The 19,329-nt window shown below is 43.3% G+C and overlaps 1 protein-coding gene across 1 annotated transcript in view; it reads right to left on the bottom strand.

Moving 5' to 3' along the window:
- GCH1 (GTP cyclohydrolase 1) overlaps nt 1–19,329 on the bottom strand; it is a 42,252-nt gene that overhangs the window by 4,250 nt on the left and 18,673 nt on the right. The window contains exons 2-5 of the mRNA XM_054971766.1: nt 18,438–18,547; nt 10,556–10,611; nt 1,918–1,949; nt 734–818 (exon numbers count right to left, since the gene is read on the bottom strand). Coding sequence (XP_054827741.1) covers nt 734–818; nt 1,918–1,949; nt 10,556–10,611; nt 18,438–18,547 — 283 coding nt within the window. The remainder of the gene's footprint in view (nt 1–733; nt 819–1,917; nt 1,950–10,555; nt 10,612–18,437; nt 18,548–19,329) is intronic.

The following is a 19,329-nucleotide window of genomic DNA, read 5'->3' as shown; positions in this document are numbered from 1 at the left end:
ATAGCTCAGCAGGTGGGTTAGCCACTCCTTTCGGCCCCAGTTCCTCAGCTGTCTTGTGGGGATAATAATAACACTGACTTTGTTCATTGCTCTGAGTGGGGCACTAATCTGTCTAGAAAAGCAGTATATAAGCACATTATTGTTGCTGTTGTTGTTACTACTGCTGCTACTATTTAACTGAGGCAACCACTACAGACAGTTGTCTCACAGCCAGTTTGGTGCAGTGGTTAAGAGCGCGGGACTCTAATCTGGAGAACCAGGTTCGATTCCCCACGCCTCCACTTGAAGCCAGCTGGGTGACCTTGGGTCAGTCACAGCTCTCTCAGAGCTCTCTCAGCCCCACCCACCTCACAGGGTGTTGTTGTTGTGGGGATAATAATGACATATTTTGTAAGCCGCTCTGAGTGGGTATTAAGTCATCCTGAAGGGTGGTATATAAATCAAATGTTGTTGTTGTCGTTATTGGTTGGGTCTACCAGACAGCCTTCCCAGGGACATCTGGCCACCCAGACTAGCCATTCTCAGAGTGCCCCTGGCTTCACACTTGAGGTGGGTTTCTTAACCATATACACAGTAGGACACATCTCCTGCCCGTGGCCCCATCAATCGCCAATGAAAGGTGGTGCTGCCTGCTGCCCCGTCCACGTGGCAGCAGGCCTCTGTGGTGGCTGCCCCTGAGCAGGGGGACTCACCCCGCCACCGCAGAAACTAAGCACAGGCTGTGCAAACTTACGTTGCTTCAACCACCACCCCGACCCCAGCGGGCTGCAAGGCTTCCGTGATGGCGACGGCAATCTGTTTTGTAAGGCGCTCCTGAACTGCAGCAAGACACACAAAACGACAACAACAAAATAGTGACTATCCAGGGACATTGACACTTTCTGTTGGCAAGAAATGGATATGCTTTGAGCGCATCATGGCCTGAAGCAACCATTCTCACTCAAAGGTGGAGAAGATGCTCTCGGGTTTTCACTGTAGTCTGATTTATTCATCTAGCACATTTTTTTCCTCCAAGGAAAGAGCATGAGTCCAGTAGCACCTATAACACTAACAACGTTTGCGGTAGGGTAACAACAACAACAACATTCGATTTATATACCGCCCTTCAGGACAACTTTCATGAGTCACAGCTTACTTCTTCACAGCTTCACTTTTGAAGAAGTGACTTGTGATTCACGGAAGCTCCTACCCTGCCACAAATTTTGTTAGTCTTAGAGGTGCTACTGGACTCTTGCTCTTTTCTACTGGCATCTGAAGAAGTGAGCTATGGCTCACGAAAGCTCCTACCCTAACACAAATTTCGTTAGCCTTCTTGGTGCTCCTGGACTCTTGCTCTTTTCTACAGCTACAGACAGACTAACATGGCGACCCATCTTCATCTTCCTCCAAGGAGTTCAGGACGTTGGTACATTATCTCCTCTCCTCCATTTTATTCCCACTACAGCCCCGTGAGGTAAATTAAGCTAAGAGAGAGAGAAAGAGAATGACTGAGCCAAAGTCACCAGTGTGCTTCATGGCAAAGAGCTCAGCGACACATTACGGTTCCTTCCCAGTTTATCTAATAATAATTGTTGTCAAGCTGCAACCACACACCCCTCAAGGGGTTTTCAAGGCAAGAGATGAGCAGAGGAGGTTAGCCATTATTTCCTCTGCGTGGTAACCCTGGTCCTTCTCGGTGGTCCCCCATCCAAGTATTAACCATGGCCAAACCTACTTAAGCTTCTGAATTCTGACGAGCTCAGGCTAGTCTGGGCTCCTTGGCTATACCAATTCATTTAATTGGCTTTTAATCAGATTACCAAACTGTTTGTTGCCGCAGCTAATTTGTTTGTAAGCCGTTCAGCAGCCTAAGCCAAACCTTGCCTCCGTGGTTAAAGATGCATCTTCTCCAAGAAGGGCAAAAAGGAGATTACTTACCCTGTAATCTTCTACTGTATATTTCCACAATCCTAGGGGAAAAAAGAAGGCATCCTCGGTTAACGGCGCTTAGATGAGTATGTGATTTACATCCATGAATTTATAAACACACCCACCCAAAAAAGTCCTCAGAAAAAAAATATATGAACCCTTCTTTCTGGCACAATCAAAGGGGATACAAAGAGATGTCCGATGCCCACACCTTTGTTGGTCATATTCACTGGTATCATAGCCAAAGCAGATACCCATGATAGGCAGTTTCCAGCTGGTTGCTGTTACTTTAGAAGTTATCCCAAAGCAAAACTATCACACCCGCTACCTGAATTTATGCTCCCTTCCCCAAAGGAGAGGGGCCACAAAGTTCAAACTTTGCAAGGTGTGTTTCAACAGACCAGGGTAATGTGATCATACTCTGCACAGAGCTCCATGGAGAAAGGGCGAGGTAAATATCGACTGCTAAAAAAAACCCTTTTCCTTTCCCCTAGGAGGGCTTTGAAACATGGTCAAATGTGGAGGGGGGACAGAGAAGAGGGAAATGGCATTTATAAAGGGAGACTCCAGGGGATAGCTGGGGTTAAGCCCCCCCACCCCAGCCTAGAGATGCTTTCCTTCCCTACAAATACCCATCATGCCCAGGGTGGATTTGATTTAAATCATGGTTTTCTATAAGTGTAGTTATTATTATTATAAAGACTCATTCTTACTGCTTGTTGCAAACGTAATATTTGCAATCCAGATGGTTTCATTTTTAGAACAATAAATTCTCAGGTTAATTGTCCAGTTATATCAGAAAACTAATCATATAAATTATGAAATCTTTGCAAGGTAAACGATCTCCAGTTTTTCTGCTGTACTTTATTGGAAGGAAAAAAAAAAAATCATTAACAATAACCATTTAAATGGTTTTATTTTAGTAAAACAGTAACATTATACAGCATATGTATCCTTGCATTTGCTTAAACAGCCATTTTTATTAAGTAACATGGTTAAACAAAAATATTCCCAAACTAGGTCTCTTTTGTGGTTTGCTGCCATTATAGGTTTTCTCTTCGAGGAGAGAATAATATGATTTCGGGAGTTTTCTGCTCAAAAAGTTTAGCTTTCATTTCATAGAATCACAGAGTTGGAAGGGGCCATACAGACAATCTAGTCCAACCCCCTGCCCAGTGCAGGATCAGCCTAAAGCATCTCTGACAAGTATTCATCCAGCCTCTTCTTGAAAACTGCCAGTGAAGGGGAGCTCACCACCTCCCTAGGCAGCTGATTCCACTTTTGAACTACTCTGACCGTGAAAAAGTTTATCCTAATATCCAGCCGGTACCTTTGTGCATGTAATTTAAGCCCATTGCTTTGGGTCCTATCCTCTGCTGCCAACTGGAACAGCTCCTTGCCCTCCTCCAAATGACAGCCTTTCAAATACTTAAAGAGAGCAATCATGTCCCCCCCTCAACCTCCTCTTCTCCAAACTAAACATTCCCAAGGCCCTCAGCCTTTCCTCATAGGGCTCAGTCTCCAGACCCCTGATCATCCTCGTCACTCTCCTCTGCACCCTCTCGATTTTGTCCACATCCTTTTTGAAGTGAGGCCTCCAGAACTGCACACAGTACTCCAGGTGTGGCCTGACCAAGGCAGTATAGAGAGGGGCTATGACCTCCTGCGATTTCGACGCTGTGGCCCCTTTGATACAACCCAGGATTGAATTGGCCTTTTTTGCCACCGCATCACACTGACTGCTCATATTTAGTTTACAGTCCACTCTTACCCCAAGATCCCTTTCACATATACTACTACCCAGAAGTGTATCCCCATTTGTACTGTTTGCCCCTCCCTCCTCACTCTTAGTATCTTCTCCTGATCCAGATCTATTCCATTCCAAACAATCTTCTATCCACTGAACTTCTTGAAATTTGGTTGCTTCCGTGTACATAGACTTGTAGAGTAACAAAAGGATTAAGGTACGTTTCTCAACTCTATATGTTTATTTTAAAACATTTTTGCTGTTAAGCAGAGGCGTATTAACTCTGAAGACATAGATCCACAGTTTCGAGAACCACAAAACTCAGCATCTGTGATGGTATCGTCTACAAAATTGCCCAAAATAATCTTACAGAAACCTCTGGGTTACAAAAAATTTACAAAAAATTTTAAACATTCATTTACAATTTTTTTTAAACGTTGCACGAATATACAGTTTCATCCTACATAGAAATCTTTGGGCTATAATGGAACTTAAACAGAAAACTATCTTTAGACAGGTTTTCCTCAAAAAGCAGTTTATCAAACAAAACCCGATTTAAATTTTAAAAAATCCAATTTATATTTTAAAAAGTCCAAATTTTAATTTTAAAAAATCACTGATTTTTATCCACCCTGATTCTACCTTCCCACATATATGCCAAGGTACGATACTGCTTCACCCTTGGCAACCGGTAACCATTTGGACTTACGACTAACAGACACTTATTAGGGTGGTCATTTTTTCCCATTTATTAAATTTTTAGTATCAATATATTTGAAGAATTTTAAAGCCCATATACAAAAGAGGGTTGGCACACCAATTAATTCCATGAGAGAAAAATGCTCCTACGCAAACGTCTTTTAAAAACTGCATTAGAATGCAACAATAAAAGTAACTTTTAAAGCACTTGGCGGCTGCTATTACTGCTTTATTTTTTTAAAAAATTTAAAAACACGATTTGAGTCCAGTAGCACCTAAAAGACCTACAAGATTTCTAGGATCTAAGCTTTTGGGAGAGGGAGCTGTGACTCTCTAAAGCTCATACCCTGGAAATATTCTTTGTCTTTGCTACTGGACTCAAATCTTGCTTTTCTGACTCAGGTCCATCTACAAAACCAAGTATCTGTGATACCGGCCGTTTTCACATGTCTTCGAACAAACTCTTGCATGACAGCATCTTCCTGGCGTGATTTCGTGCGAGAAGACGCTGTATTCCGGGTGTTTTGTGCGATGTTCCGGCGGCAAGTAAGACGTGTGAAAACGGCCAGCATCACAGATGCTTGGTTTTGTAGTTCTCGAAACTGTGGATCTGTGTCTTCAGAGTTAACACGCCTCTTCTTAACAGCAAAAATGTTTTAAAATAAACATATAGAGTTGAGAAACACACCGTAATCCTTTTGCTTTATTTTCACCTTAATTTCTTTCCTTTTTAAAATTTTACAACTGGAGACCAATTCTGGTGTTCCAGGATACAAGCCAAAGAGAAACAGCCTGTTAAGAGACTCATGTTTATAAGAACGTTACCTAACGTTATTAAGTGTTATAATAATTAATTCTGTCAAGTTAATTTCATTGTTTCACAACAGTAGTTTGTTTTTTTGCAATGAGCATAACTTTTAAAAAATATTTTATTTTATTGTAAGAAAAAGGGAATACAGAAAAAGAGGGATAAAGGAAGCGGACAAGAAAAACAAGTATGTGTAGCTGTGTGGTATAAGGATCGTTAAAGATTCAGTGAATGACCGTGAACGACCCGGGCCCATCAGTCTCTCTCAGCCTTACATACTTGAGAGGAGACTTATGAAGACAAAATGGAATCAGGGAGAAACCTGAACTCTTTGGAAGGAAGGGCATGGTGAGAAAGTGACAGACAAAGGCCACTTCGGGACCAAATGGTATGTTATGCTTAAAGATGTGTAATACTTTGAACAAAAAGCAGCATTCGGTGACACAAACCTGGTGTGGAGGATTGGTGGCGGAGTTGCCATGGAGTGCCTGGCAACCAGCCGGTGGGCTGAGATGCGGATTGTAGTGTCAGTTCACTTCTGGTTAAAAAAAAAACCGACATAAGTAGCTCTAGGAATTACTGAAAACTCTATGGTAGAACTAGAGTTTCCAGTGATTCCTAGATCTACCCTATGCTATTTCCATTTTTTACTAAAAGTGATGTGATATCATGTGATGCTGGGTTCCCCCCCCCCCCTCAGGCAACGGGAACAAAGGGCAGGAGATGCACCAGAGTAATGGGACTGCAAGTTGGTGGGTGGAGGTCAATATGCTTTCTTGGGTTTATATTGATTGATTGATTAGATTTTTATCTCGCTCTCCCCACAAACGGGCTCAGGCCAGGGTATAATAAAATGCTCAGTGCACATTAAAACATCTAAATACATTCTACCCTATTCTACCCTATTTCAGTTGGCGGGGCTCTACCCAGCATCAACCAAACGCCTGGTGGAACAGTTCTGTCTTACAAGCCCAGTGGAATGATAACAAATCCTGCCATGCCCTAGCCTCATTAGATAGAGCATTCCACCAGGTTGGAGCCAGGACCGAAAAGGCCCTGGCTCTGGTCGACGCTAGGTGGGCCTCCCTGGGGCCAGGGATCATTAGTAACTGTTTATCACTAGACCAAAGCGTCCTCTGGGGCACGTATGGGGAGAGGCAGTCCCCATATAGGGCTTTATAGGTTAATACCAAAACCTTGAATTTGATTTGGTACTCTACTGGTATTTTGAAGTATTTTACTGTGTTTATATATTGTTGTAATTATTATAATACGATGTTGTGACCCGCCCTGAGCCCGCATGCGGGAAAGGCGGGATATAAATCCAATAAATAAATAAATAAATAAATATTCACTTCTGGTTAAAAAAATGACTTAAGTAGCTCTAGGAATTACTGAAAACACTATGGTAGAATTAGAGTTTCCAGTGATTCCTAGATCTACTCTATGCTACTTCCATTTTTTACTGGAAGTGATATATATATCACTATATATATCACTATATATAAATAAGAGCGGGGATTGGACTCTCCCCACCCCTGCCCCCGGTTGTATGCTGACCGTCTATCCGCTCCCACCACACCAGCATAGGAACGACTTCCCAGACGAGGCATCACACCACGTTCCAGCTCTCTCCGCTCACTAGCTGCCCAGAAGGCTCAGCTGGGCAGCATCACCAGCCACTTAACTTAAGTGATATATTGATCAGCAAGAGATGGAAAGAAAATTACAGGTTTCCAGAGCCGTCATTAGCTGTTAAGAGAGTCATCGGACGCAAGCGGCAATTCTAGTTTAAAGCTCTTCCTGCACCTCCGCAATTGAGAGAGATAATTGTGGCCAAGGCCGCCGACGCAATCCCATCAATTGACCAGCCGACGGGACCCAGAGCAACAGGCGAGAACTGACCCAATTTGAATCCCTTCAGGAATGAAAAACTAAAAGACCACCCCCAGTCTCTACGCGAGCAAGAGGCGGAAGAATCTTTGCAGTTACATTTGCTCACAGATATAGGGACAGACACAAATGCCAGCGATTAACCCGGCCGCCCTTGAATTCCCTACATCGGGGGAGTCAATATGTAGCGAACCGAGTGAATCATCAAATGCCAAAAAGCCGGAAGTCACCAATACCGTTAATGCAAGGGGCAACGCAGAGACCAGAAAGCCAAGACCAATCAGAGAATGCCACTGGTGGTTTAACGCCATAACAACAGCCCTGACAGATCAGGAGAAGCATACCGTTTAGGCGTGCCCCTTGCTCTCAACAGCGACCAGGGAACCCAACAGGCTAGGCAAAAAGGGCAAAGCTCTTCCCTGCTGGCATTCAGAAGTGTACCGCTTTGGAACACAGAAATCGTATTTAGCCATCATGGCAAACAGTTTCCAACAGAGAGTTCTCCTCCTCCAACAGAGAGGTCTCCTCCTCCAAAACCCTGGCTCATCCATTTTAAAAAGCTGTCTCATCTACTGTACCCCAAATCTTTGGGGTACAAATTCCAGTGTGCAAAGTTCAACACCACCCACAAGAGGGGAACGGTTGGTCAAGATGATGAAACCTGCAGAGATGGCCAAACTTACTTCTTTGAATTAGAGAAAAGACATTTATCTACATATATTGCTAACTGGAAACCCCTTATAGACTTCTGGCATGAAACGGAAAAAAATGAACGTATTATTTGTGGATTTGGTGACTAAGGGGAGGGGAAAGAAATTGGATAATAGAGTAATGATAATAATAATAACAACAACATTTGATTTATATATCGCCCTTCAGGACAACTTAATGCCCACTCAAGAGCGGTTTACAAAGTGTTATTATTACCCCACAACAATCACCCTGTGAGGTGGGTGGGGCTGAGAGAGCTCCAGAGACCTGTGACTCGCCCAAGGTCACCCAGCTGGCTTCGTGGAGGAGTGGGGAATCAAACCCGGCTCCCCAGATTAGAGTCCCACGCTCTTAACCACTACACCAAACTGGATAAAGTTTGTGATTTTACTTGTGTTTGTCACAGAGAAAAGTCACTTCTTTATACTACTTTATATTTTTTCAGTTTTATATTTTTATTTTCTTTTTTTCTCTTTAATTTTTTAGTTAGTTTTTATCTTTCGGTTTAAAAAATTCTTAACTAAAAAAATTAATTAAAAAACATTCTAGTTGCAAAGAACTCTTTCCTGTCCAGCGTCACCGGCTGTCTGCCGGGCAGGGGGGGGAGGGAGTCCTCTATCTGTTTTCTCGACCTCATACATCATTTTAATTTCATAAATCTCCCCTTAGTTGTTTAAACAGAAAAGCACCAAACTCTCTAACATTTCCTGTGCTAGGAAGATGCTTCTTCCCTTAATAATTCTGGCTCCCTTTCTCACTACCTTTTCAGAGATGGGGCAACTGGAACTCCGTCTAAAAGCAACTACACCAGGATTTATAAAATAGCATTTTCATTACTGGTTGATTTTCAGACCCTTTCCTAAAAATTCCCGCAAGTGTCATCCACTTTAGCATTAAAGGTTCCATCCCATCCATGTGAGAATGGCCATTTTTATAACCGTTTCGGTATAATCTCTGCAGAATGCCAGCTTTCTGAGAGCCTGCCCAGAGCGCTCCTTATGACAAAGCTTTCCCTCCAGGCCCAGCGGCGTTTCTGGAGTGAATCATAATTGCTTTGAATTCGTATCTGGAATTCACACGCAGAGCTTGATCCCTGCAAGTGACAAAGAGACGCTAAAAAGTCAGATTTAATTGAGCTACTGACGGTAGAAGAAGCCCACAGTAAAACACAACAGGAAAAACAGAGACCACAGGAATCCAGTTGCGAATGGAAAGTTTACTACTGAAGAAGAGTGGGCAGGGGAGGGGGTATTTCAATCAGTTATCTAGGAAAAATTGTTGCTGCAATTTGCTTTGAGAATTTATATTCCCCTTCACCCTCAACACACACACACACACACACACAACTCTGCAAGTATATAAACATTTTTTTAAAAATGATCTAGTTAATGCTACCTTCGTGGCACCTGTCACTCAAGAGTCCCTCTACACGAGACATCTGACACGTGAAGAACGTGTGTCAGGAGATGCAAGGTTAGCCGGGAAGGGTAGTTTAAAAAGACAGAGCCGGCAGCAGGGGAAAGGCTTTGCTATACTCTGGAGCTGTGTGAAGGGGCTGTGAAATGCCAGAAGGGAAACGTCAGCCCATTAGAACCTCTCCAGGTCCAAGCCCGGCTCTGGAAGGCAGCTCCAGCTCATTTCCATTCCTCGCTGCCCTCTGGTTGCCATCCCACACAGTTTTAGACTGGAGAAGTGAAACTGACAGAGCCTTACCGAGGGGGGGGGTTTGAGATGAAATTAACAAACCCTCTGAGGAATGATCTCTGCAGGCACCGTCTTTTAAAACTAGGCTTCTCGGCTAACAATGCATCTCCCTTCACTTGACCAACATGCACCGAGGTGTCTTGTATAGAGAGACTCTGAGCGAATACATGAAGCTGCCTTATCAGACTCCTGGTCCATCAAGATCAGTGTTGTCTATTCAGACTTGCAGTATCTTTCCAGGATGTCAGTGAAAAAGTCTTTCACATCACCTACTGCCTGGTCCTTTTTTAATTGGAGATGCTGTGGATTGAACCTGCAGCCTTCTGCACGCTTAGCAGATGCTCTACCATTGAGTCACAGCCCCCACTCCTAGCCTCCCCATCCCCTCACTTCCATTAAGCAGCAAATCTGCTCATCGTGCACCCATTCCCCAGGCAGCAACTTCTGTAAATGCGCCTCCCCTCCCGCCCCGAATTCTGCATCCAACTTTCAGCTTTCAGCTTGAGAAGGAGAACATCCAAGTTCTCCTTCTCAACTTCACATTTTTCTCCTCAGAAGCCGCATGCTGAGAAACAGCCCTATTTCTTAATGGTGTTATAGAATCAATTAACATTTTAAAAGAGGACGGTGGCAGCCGTGGCTGCCCTGCTTGGCAGAAACTAGCCAGGAAGTTGCAAATTTTTAAAAAATAAAATAGAAACATCAACCAGCACAAAATCACAGATACCACTCATACCACGGAAATTGCATTTACTCCAAAACAATAAGTCAACTCCTGGGGGGAAAAATGGGGGGGGGAATAGGAGAATTGCAGATTATTCCTAACACCACGGCACGAGCACTTATGCTACTACGGAACGGCGTGGAAACAACTCGGGATTAACAATTACCTAGACGCGCTCAGCTCCGCGGCTGTGCAGTACAAGCGTGCCGGCTGCAGACGGCTTTATTCTTAGCAGGAGGCTCACCTGAGCCAAGGCAGCTTGACAGGCGATTGTACGGCTTGCTGGAATTCAGCCAACATGCTTAACCAGCTGGGATTAATTTCACCAATCAGCATTACTTTAATTACCTGTAGTTCTTACCTTGCCAGCTTGCTCAGGCCAAGGACTTGTTTGTTCGGAAGGTAGCCTATGTGTACCTAGGGCAGAAGGAGAAAGAGCCGTGAGAGAGGGAAAGGTAACACAACTCCATTCCACACATCTGAGGAAAGACCCGTGTACGTGTGTCTGAACCACGCTGGCCATGTCGAAGAAGTGTGTTTTTGTCCACTGCACAGCTGTGTGGCTGCACAACAACAACGTCAGCATGCCTCCTGAACGCATTTCTCATTTTCCATTTTTCTTCCTGTAAGGGAAAAGGCTACCACAACGTTGTAAATTGTCTTGAATTGTGCCCGTTTTCTTTTTCTGTTTTGTAGTCTGCCTTGAGTCTGAGTGAGAAATGTGAGCTACAAATAAATAAAATAAACTTTCCCATGTTCAAGATTTATTATGCTTGTATTAAGGCTGAAGGTACAAGGTTGAAATGGAATTGTAACTTTCGTGAAAGGCAGAAGAAAAATCATAGCTGATGCACTGCTTAACAATTAAGATCAGGGTACTTCTGCATGACCTAGAAAGCCAACATTAAGCATCCAGGCAGCCCAAGATAACCTCACTCCTGGAAAACACAACATTCGTTCTTTAAACCCCTAAACAAAATCTTTGTTTCTCCTCTAGTTAGGAAGCCGAAATTCAGTAAGCAGGTAGTTCAAGGTCCTTTAATTACTAGAAAAATCTAAGCATGACATGTGTAAATCTCTTCATCTAAAGGGGGGGGGATGAAGTGAACTTCAGTGCCGTTTCATGGGTAAAGTGTCAGACTAGAATCTGAGGGCCAAGCTACACATGACGAAAGACACTTGCCTGGCAAGTGGATTGAGTGGAGGGCAAGTGAACAGGGAGAAATACACTTGCCGTTAAAGTGTCACTTGTCACTTGTAGCTTGGCCCTCAGATCAGTCTGCCATAATGATATATTGTCGAAGGCTTTCACGGCCGGAGAACGATGGTTGTTGTGGATTTTCCAGGCTGTATAGCCGTGTTCTTGGCATTGTAGTTCCTGACGTTTCGCCAGCAGCTGTGACTGGCATCGTCAGAGGTGTAGCACCAAAAGACAGAGATCTCTCAGTGTCACAGTGTGGAGAAGATGTTGGCAGGTCATTTATATCTACTCAGGTAGGTGGGTTTGGGCTGAGTCATCCTGTAAGAGTTTTCCAGGGTGTGGAATGCTAATGGAGGGAGGCTTCACTGTATCCTGAGGAGGTTCTTTTGCATATGGATTGGGGCTTGATGTGCCTGCCATGACGTTCATGGGGTAAGCTTGAGTCAATCTCTCTCTCACTGCCCCACCAACTTCACAAGGTTGTTGTGAGGATAAATGGAGGTGGGGGGGACACACAATGTAAGCTGTCTCAAGATTCTTGGTGGAACAAGCGGAATAAGTATAGACTAAAAATAATTTTAATAAGTTTCTTTTTAATACTGCTGGTTGATGATTTGAAGGCTGTCCAGGCTACTAATTGCTGTTTATATGTTTGGCTTTTTTACTGTTGTCTGATAGCACCTTAAAGACCAACAACGTATACATTTCCCAAACAAAAAAATTAATACAGGCTCTCAAGGTGGCTTAGGAACCTCAGGACATCATACATGGAAAGCCAGTGTAGTGTAGTGTAGTGGTTAGAGTGTTGGATTAGGATCTGGGAAACAGGTTCGAATCCCTGCTCTGCCATGGAAGCTAACCTTGGGCCTTTCTCAGCCTAACCTACCTCACAGGGTTGTTGTAAGGATAAAAAGGAGGAGAGGAGAATGACAAACTACACTGGGCCCCCATTGATGAGAAAGGTGAGATATAACTGAATACAAACATATAATAAAACATACAACAACCATTTAGTAGCTATAAAAGTCTTGGCTGTTATAAAAGCCTTGGTCTGCTGCTAAAACTCAATTTAAAAATCTTCAACAGCAGCACCAAGACTAGTAACTTCGTGCCATCCTTTGCTTCCATATGGATCTCAGAAGATACGCAGAGCAGGTGAAGTAAACTGTTTGGGCAGATCCATTTCTGTGGGTATTAAGTGCGCGCAAGCTTCCGAGTTACTCAGAACTCTTTGTTAAGCATTTTTCTGTCCTGCTCAAGACAAAGTTTTGTAGAGCTAATGCAGTATCGGTGCTAGGCTAGGTTCTGGGAGGGCCTGATTCAAAGATTTGTCATGGAAGCTCCGTAGGCGACTGTGGGCCAGTCTGAGACACCAGCCACTACATCACACTGGCTACTCTTAACATGAACAAAAGGAAATATGGTAATACTATGCTAGGACCCTGTTCAATTATATTTGCAAGCACAGCTTGCGAAACTTCTTCTCATAAACTGGGTTCGAGGACCACTGTGCGTACAATAAAGTTGTCCCCTTTCCAAGAACCTGGAGCTGCTTAACAATAAAAGAAAATGTTCTCCAATACTTGGAAAAACCACAGGATGTGTTTTCTCTAGAGAAAAGAGTCTTGTGGGCATAGAGATGAGAAAGCATAAAAAAATTCTCAGTCTCTTCCATTTTCCACCTCCCAAAACAATTAAAATTTTTCTCATGGAAATGGTCCCCGTATATCCTAGCAAAGAAAGGGGTTCGAGACTTTTTAAAAATGAGAGCTAGGAATGAATGGAACTTGATATAACTATCTGTCTAACGTTATATCGATATAACAATATTCAGTTGCCAATAAGGTTGCCTGCCCACCTCCATACAACAGTCAGAGCGTTTGGGAGGCAGGGACTGACAAAACAACATTGCTCCACATCACTTCCAGTTGGGAACATGGGAGCAGTGCCAATTTGTTGTGTGGCACTCTACGATTTCCCCTGATCTCTATGGCAGAGTGGCAATACAAGTTGTGAATTACCTGAGAATGCTCGAGTGCAGGATTTTCAATTCACGTGTAGGCTGTTCTTTCTCGGTGCCACTTTCATGAGAGCTCCCTTTGTGTGATTACATCCGCAACTGGAGGGCAAAGCGCCAATTCAGCTCTGTTTTCGCTACAAGAACAAGTACTGTAGGCTCCTTTGACTTGCCAATTTGCATTTCTTTAAGGTTTGAAAAAGTGTCAAGATTGACATTTCAATTAATGGATATGGGAGGTGGGGGAAACAGATACTTTTAGCAGTTGAGAAGGAAGTGATATTGAACACGTGAATGTACTCACACAGAGCGAATTGAAGTGTGACTGGGAATTTGGAGGGGGGACACGTGAAATGAGGTTCACTTGAGTATCCCTAGGTACTTGGTAACGTGTATATCCACCCACAGGTCTTGAGATAATTCTTAAAGCATCACACACAATGAGGTGAGGTCTCTTCCAGATTACCAGCCAAAAGGGATGTTGAAGTGTTGCACAATGCTGCCCCCCCCACCATTTTTGGCTCGTGCCACACTATGGAGCAGCGATAGGGGCCTGAGCTTGGGGGTGGGGCAGGCAACCAGGTACCCTAATAGCCAATTTTTTAAAAGCCCCCCCAGTAACAGGGGCAGGAAATGGTTGCCAATTGGGCAGCAGGCCCGTAGAAATCTGAATCTTCCCACTGACAAGGCAGCCTCCAAGTTTTGCTGCGATCTTTCCCAAAACGTCAGGGCAAAGTAAGCTTAGGAAAGATTGGAGAAAAGCTGGGGGAACCCTGGGAGGTTCACAAATGCAGGAATTAGCAAAAAGAGTCTACTTCCCAAATGCACTGAACCCAGGGCAAATAACCTAACACGAAAATGGCTAAGTGCGAAACGATATATTTTTATTAAAGCAGCAAAACGAGCTTGGGCTTGAGAAGAACATAGAGGATGCATTTCAAATTTCCCTCTTCTCCTGTGGCTCCACTTTCCGCCCTCTCCCCAAAGGAATGCAGGTGAAAGGTGCAGGGCAAGAGAATTTCATGAAATGTCCAGCATTTGCAGTTACAGCGTATGGTTTTGAAAAGGTTCTCATTTGAAAGAGGGGAGCTGAAGCATACTTCCTCGCAGCAGCTAGCCACTGCACTGAAAATGTGCCACTGGCCTTTTTAGACGGCTCTTGTGACCTATAAGAGATCAAAGCTTCCGTGGAGGGCGATCTGCTTTAATGCCCTCAAGTCACACCGCCAGTGCTGCTACAGAAGGGTTTGGAAATGTCAGAACCGATTAACAATGGAGTCTCAGCCAGTGCAGAAAGGGGGGAGGCAGAAGGCGTGGGGAGAAAAGATCTCCGGAAATTGTTTTTTGAAGAGTCACTAGCTAACGTCAGAGTCTTTGCCCCCCCACACACAATTCCCCTCATAGTCTACCTTTCCTTGACCAAATTTCTGCTTTAAAAGTTTTCTGGGAACCTCAAAGTGCAATAAGCACTCTATACTTGATCTTGGGCCTTTTCTTTTTTTTATTATATTATTTTTATTTTATTACAACAGATGACAAGCAAAATTCACATAAAGAAACAAGAACATAAACATGAAAAAAAAGAATGAATGAAAAAGAGCATCGAGGGAGACTTACCATTTTGGACATTTTACAAAATTTCTTTAAACTCATTGCATAATCAATAACTCTTCCGTAATACCCATATCTTTACTAAGTATATAGCTTTGAGTTTACTGCGAAGATATCCGCATTTTTTTCCATATTTCAACCTATTATTTATTGCCTGCCTTACAAATCTAATTTTCGAATCTGCAAATCATTAACTGACTTCTCTTTTACATACCGCAAGTCCGTGAAAGGCTTCCAGGTCTTCCCAAAGTTGGCTGTCGTTTTATCCATCAGCAACTCCGTTAGTTTTGCTAAAGAAGAATGGCAAAACTATTCTTGGGCCTTTTCGATTCCCTCCTCATCATGCCCTTTTTCATTTTTTTTCCAGATCAATGATAATTCTTGGATAACTTGAATCTTCAAAGCTGAATAAAGCTAAGCAAGGTAAAGATAAGGAACTACTGGCAAATTCACCTGGCAGAACAGAAGCAGGTCCTTTGGCTCTTCATTTAGGTGTGTTGAGACTACAAGATATATCTTGCACTAACAAAGGATGCCGGTATATAGGAAATCCCTGCAGACGCTAGGAGCAAGTACAGATTCACCTTCCACTAGGAATGGTGCTTGGTTCCCGGCCTGAAAAATAAGCTTTGCTTCTCCTCACCCTTCCTTCTTGGTATTTGTGTGAATTTTTCCCTGCCACCCCACGCCTTGGGCAGGCTTAGCATTTTTCCTCAGGTATTCCGAACACCGAGAGCCAGTTTGGTGTAGCGGTTAAGAATGGCAGGACTCTAATACGGAGAACCAGGTTTGTTTCCCCACTCCTCTGCTTGAAGCCAGCTGGGTGACCTTGGGCTAGTCACAGCTCTCTCAGAGCTCTCTCAGCCCCACCCCCCTCACAGGGTGTTTTGTTGTGGGGATAATAATGGCATACTTTGTAAACCGCTCAGAGTGGGCATTAAGTTGACCTGAAGGGCAACTTCAGGATAAATCGAATGTTGTTGTTGTGATGATGACGATGACGACGGGTCTCCCTCTCCACTTTTCCAAGCATTATTGACTTTTCCAGAAAGCCTTGTCTTCTAGTATGTGACCAAAGTATGATAGCCTCAGTTTTGTCATTTTAGTTTCTAAGGAGAATTCAAGCTTGATTTGATCTAGAAACCACTTCTTCGGGGGTTTTTTATTTTTGGCTGTCCATGGTATCCAGAAAACTATCCTCCAGCACCACATTTCAAATGAATCAATTTTCTTCCCGTCAGCTTTCTTTACTGTCCAACTTTCACATCCATACATGGCAATGGGGAATACCATAGTTTGGATTATCTTGATCTTGGTCCCCCGAGAGACATCTTTATCTTTAAGGATCTTTTCTAGCTCCCTCACAGCTGTTCTTCCGAGTCTCAATCTTCTTCTGATTTCTTCATTGCAGTCTCCCTTTTGGTTGATGACTGAGCCAAGGAATAGGAAATTTTTCTATACTGTACTAAAATGAAATTTTTCAGGAGTGTGTGTTTACAAAGGGTGAGTAGCTATTTATTGCTTGCTGGTTTTACTGAACTGTTTTCTAATTTCAGTAGTCATGGTTTTTACATTTCTTATGTCATATATCTAACTTTGCAGTCCTAACTTATCACAATGTTTGCTATATGTCTTTTATTGTTCCTATTGCATTGCTAAATTTTGCAGCCCTCCTTGAGCCATAGCAAGACAAACAGGTGATAAACTAAATAAAATACTGAATTCTGCGCAAATACCCTGAATACACCCAATTCGGGGCAGGCAAGTATATTCATCAAATGTCAGATTTGTTAGCAGTCCAACTGTGCAGAATATGGCTGATATCAAACATCAGAATGTAAAAGATAATAGTTACAAAAAGGCAATCTTCCTAGGAGAGAGGCTAGAGAAGTAGACACAGACGTTATTGGGTATTAGGAAGTTATTACGAAGGGAATTGAAAACAAATCAGCTAATATCATAATGCCCCTGTATAAATCAATGGTACAGCCTCATTTGGAATACTGTGTACAATTCTGGTCACGACGTATCAAAAAGGATATTATAGCACTGGAAAAAGTGCAGAAAGGGGCAACTAGAATGATGAAAGGGATGGTACACTTCCCCTATGAAGAAAGGTTAAAGCGCTTGGGGCTCTTGAGCTTGGAGAAACGAGAGGGGTGACATGATAGAGGTTTACAAGATTATGCATGGGATAGAGAAGGTGGAAAAAGAAGTATTTTTCTCCCTTTCTCACAATACAAGAACTTGTGGGCACGCAATGAAATTGCTGAGCAGTCGGGTTAGAACGGATAAAAGGAAGTACTTCTTCACCCAAAAGGTGATTAACACATGGAATTCACTGCCACAGGAGGTGGTGGCAGCTTCAAGCATAGACGGTTTCAAGAGGGGACTGGATAAACATATGGAGCAGAGGTCCCTCAGTGGCTCTTAGCCACAAGGTATAGATGGAACTCTCTGTCTAGGGCAGTAATGCTCTGTATTCTTGGTGTTTGGGGGGGGCAATCAGTGGGAGGGCTTCTCATGTCCCTTCCCCACTGGCAAACCTCCTGAGGACACCTGGTTTTTTTGGTCACTGTGTGACAGAGTGTTGGACTGGATGGGCCATTGGCCTGATCCAACATGGCTTCGACTGCATGGCTTTGACTGCATCACTTCTGTTGTAAGTAATACAAGCAACCAGCCTGGAAAGAGACTCTTTCATCGGATGTAGCAGGATGTGCACCAGTCCCCTAGGGGAAAAGTTATGTGAACAAACTACAAAACAGCCCACGGGAGAGTACTCTCGCCGTTGGCATTTCCACCTAGAGGCCCCCTCCCCAATGACATCTTGCCCCTAAAATGTGTGTGTTATGTGCTGTCAAGTCATCTCCGACCTATGGTGACCCTATGAATGAGAGACCTCCAAAACGTCCTATCATTAACAGACTTGCTCAGATCCTGCAAACTGGAGGACGTGGCTTCTTTTATTGAGTCCAGCCATCTCGCTTTGGGTCTTCCTCTTTTCCTGCTGCCTTCCACTTTTCCTAGCATTATTGACTTTTCCACAGAATCTTGCCTTCTCATGATGTGACCAAAGTACGATAGCCGCAGTTTAGTCATTTTAGCTTCTAGGGAGAATTCAGGCTTGATTTGATCTAGTGCCCACTTATTTGTCTTTTTGGCTGTTCATGGTATCTGCAAAACTCTCCCCCAGTGCCACATTCCCAACAATTTCAAAAGAATCAATTTTCTTCCTGTCAGCTTTTTTCACTGTCCAACTTTCACATCCATACATAGTAATGGGGAATACCATAGTTTGGATAATTTCTGGTAATTTACTAACCAATCCCGAATGGCTTCAGCAAACTTAAGTTTCCTGGCAAAGCGATCCCAGTTTACGTGGGCGGAAGGTGGGGGCGGGGATTAAATTACCTTTCCAACAAATGGAACCAGGTGATGCTCACACAGCGAAAACATGTCTATGTCCTTCACAATCACCATTTCATCATGGTCTTCGTCGAATATGGCATCATTTAGTACATCTGAAATTAAAACAGGGACATTAATCAAAACAGACAAATGTTTTATCTTACTACCTTCCTCAGCCTAGGCTCCTTGCTCCTTAACAAGTCAAACGGTTATCAAGTATTCATTCTTGTTTAGCCCAATTATACATATTCCAAACATTCACAATTCTATGGTAAATTCATGAAATTCAAAACCATGAGAGATTTTTACCTTTTCTTAAAAGCCATCACCGAGTCCAATGTTGGACAATGGCTAGAAGGACATCCGTCTGGCCTCGACCAGGGCCAGGGCTTTTTCTGCCCCGGCCCCGGCCTGGTGGAACGCTCCCCCGTTGGAGAAGGAGGGTGTCCTCCTTCTTCCATCTAAGATCGCCACGTCTTCTGGGTCTGCCCTTGGCCACCTGCTATGCCCGTATACAGACTCCCAATATTTGTTTAAATAGCCTGCTCCTGGACTATTTTAATGATTTTTTAAAAAACTATTATTGATTTTATGTTTTTGTGATTTTTAATGTATTTTAATGTTGTTAGCCGCCCTGAGCCCATCTGTGGGGAGGGCGGGGTATAAATCTAATAAAATAAATAAATAGAAAGGGTAAGGCTTGGACAGGTGAGATTTGCTTTTCACCTTGGATCCATAGTGCCTATCATGTATGTCAGCTTACCTGCCATGATTGTATTTTGCATTTTTTACTGGTCAGTGCTGTTATATGCTGTATTCTGTGTGGATCACCTGAGAGTGTCTTAACTGCTAATATTAATTGCAGGAGAGCCAATGGGCCTCTCCCTTCTCTGCT

This window comes from Eublepharis macularius, chromosome 2 (assembly GCF_028583425.1).
Source record: "Eublepharis macularius isolate TG4126 chromosome 2, MPM_Emac_v1.0, whole genome shotgun sequence".
In the NCBI taxonomy this organism is placed as follows: Eukaryota; Metazoa; Chordata; class Lepidosauria; order Squamata; family Eublepharidae; genus Eublepharis; species Eublepharis macularius.
The sequence above is the reverse complement of the archived record's forward strand: the minus strand, read 5'-3'. Positions and strand labels throughout refer to the sequence as shown.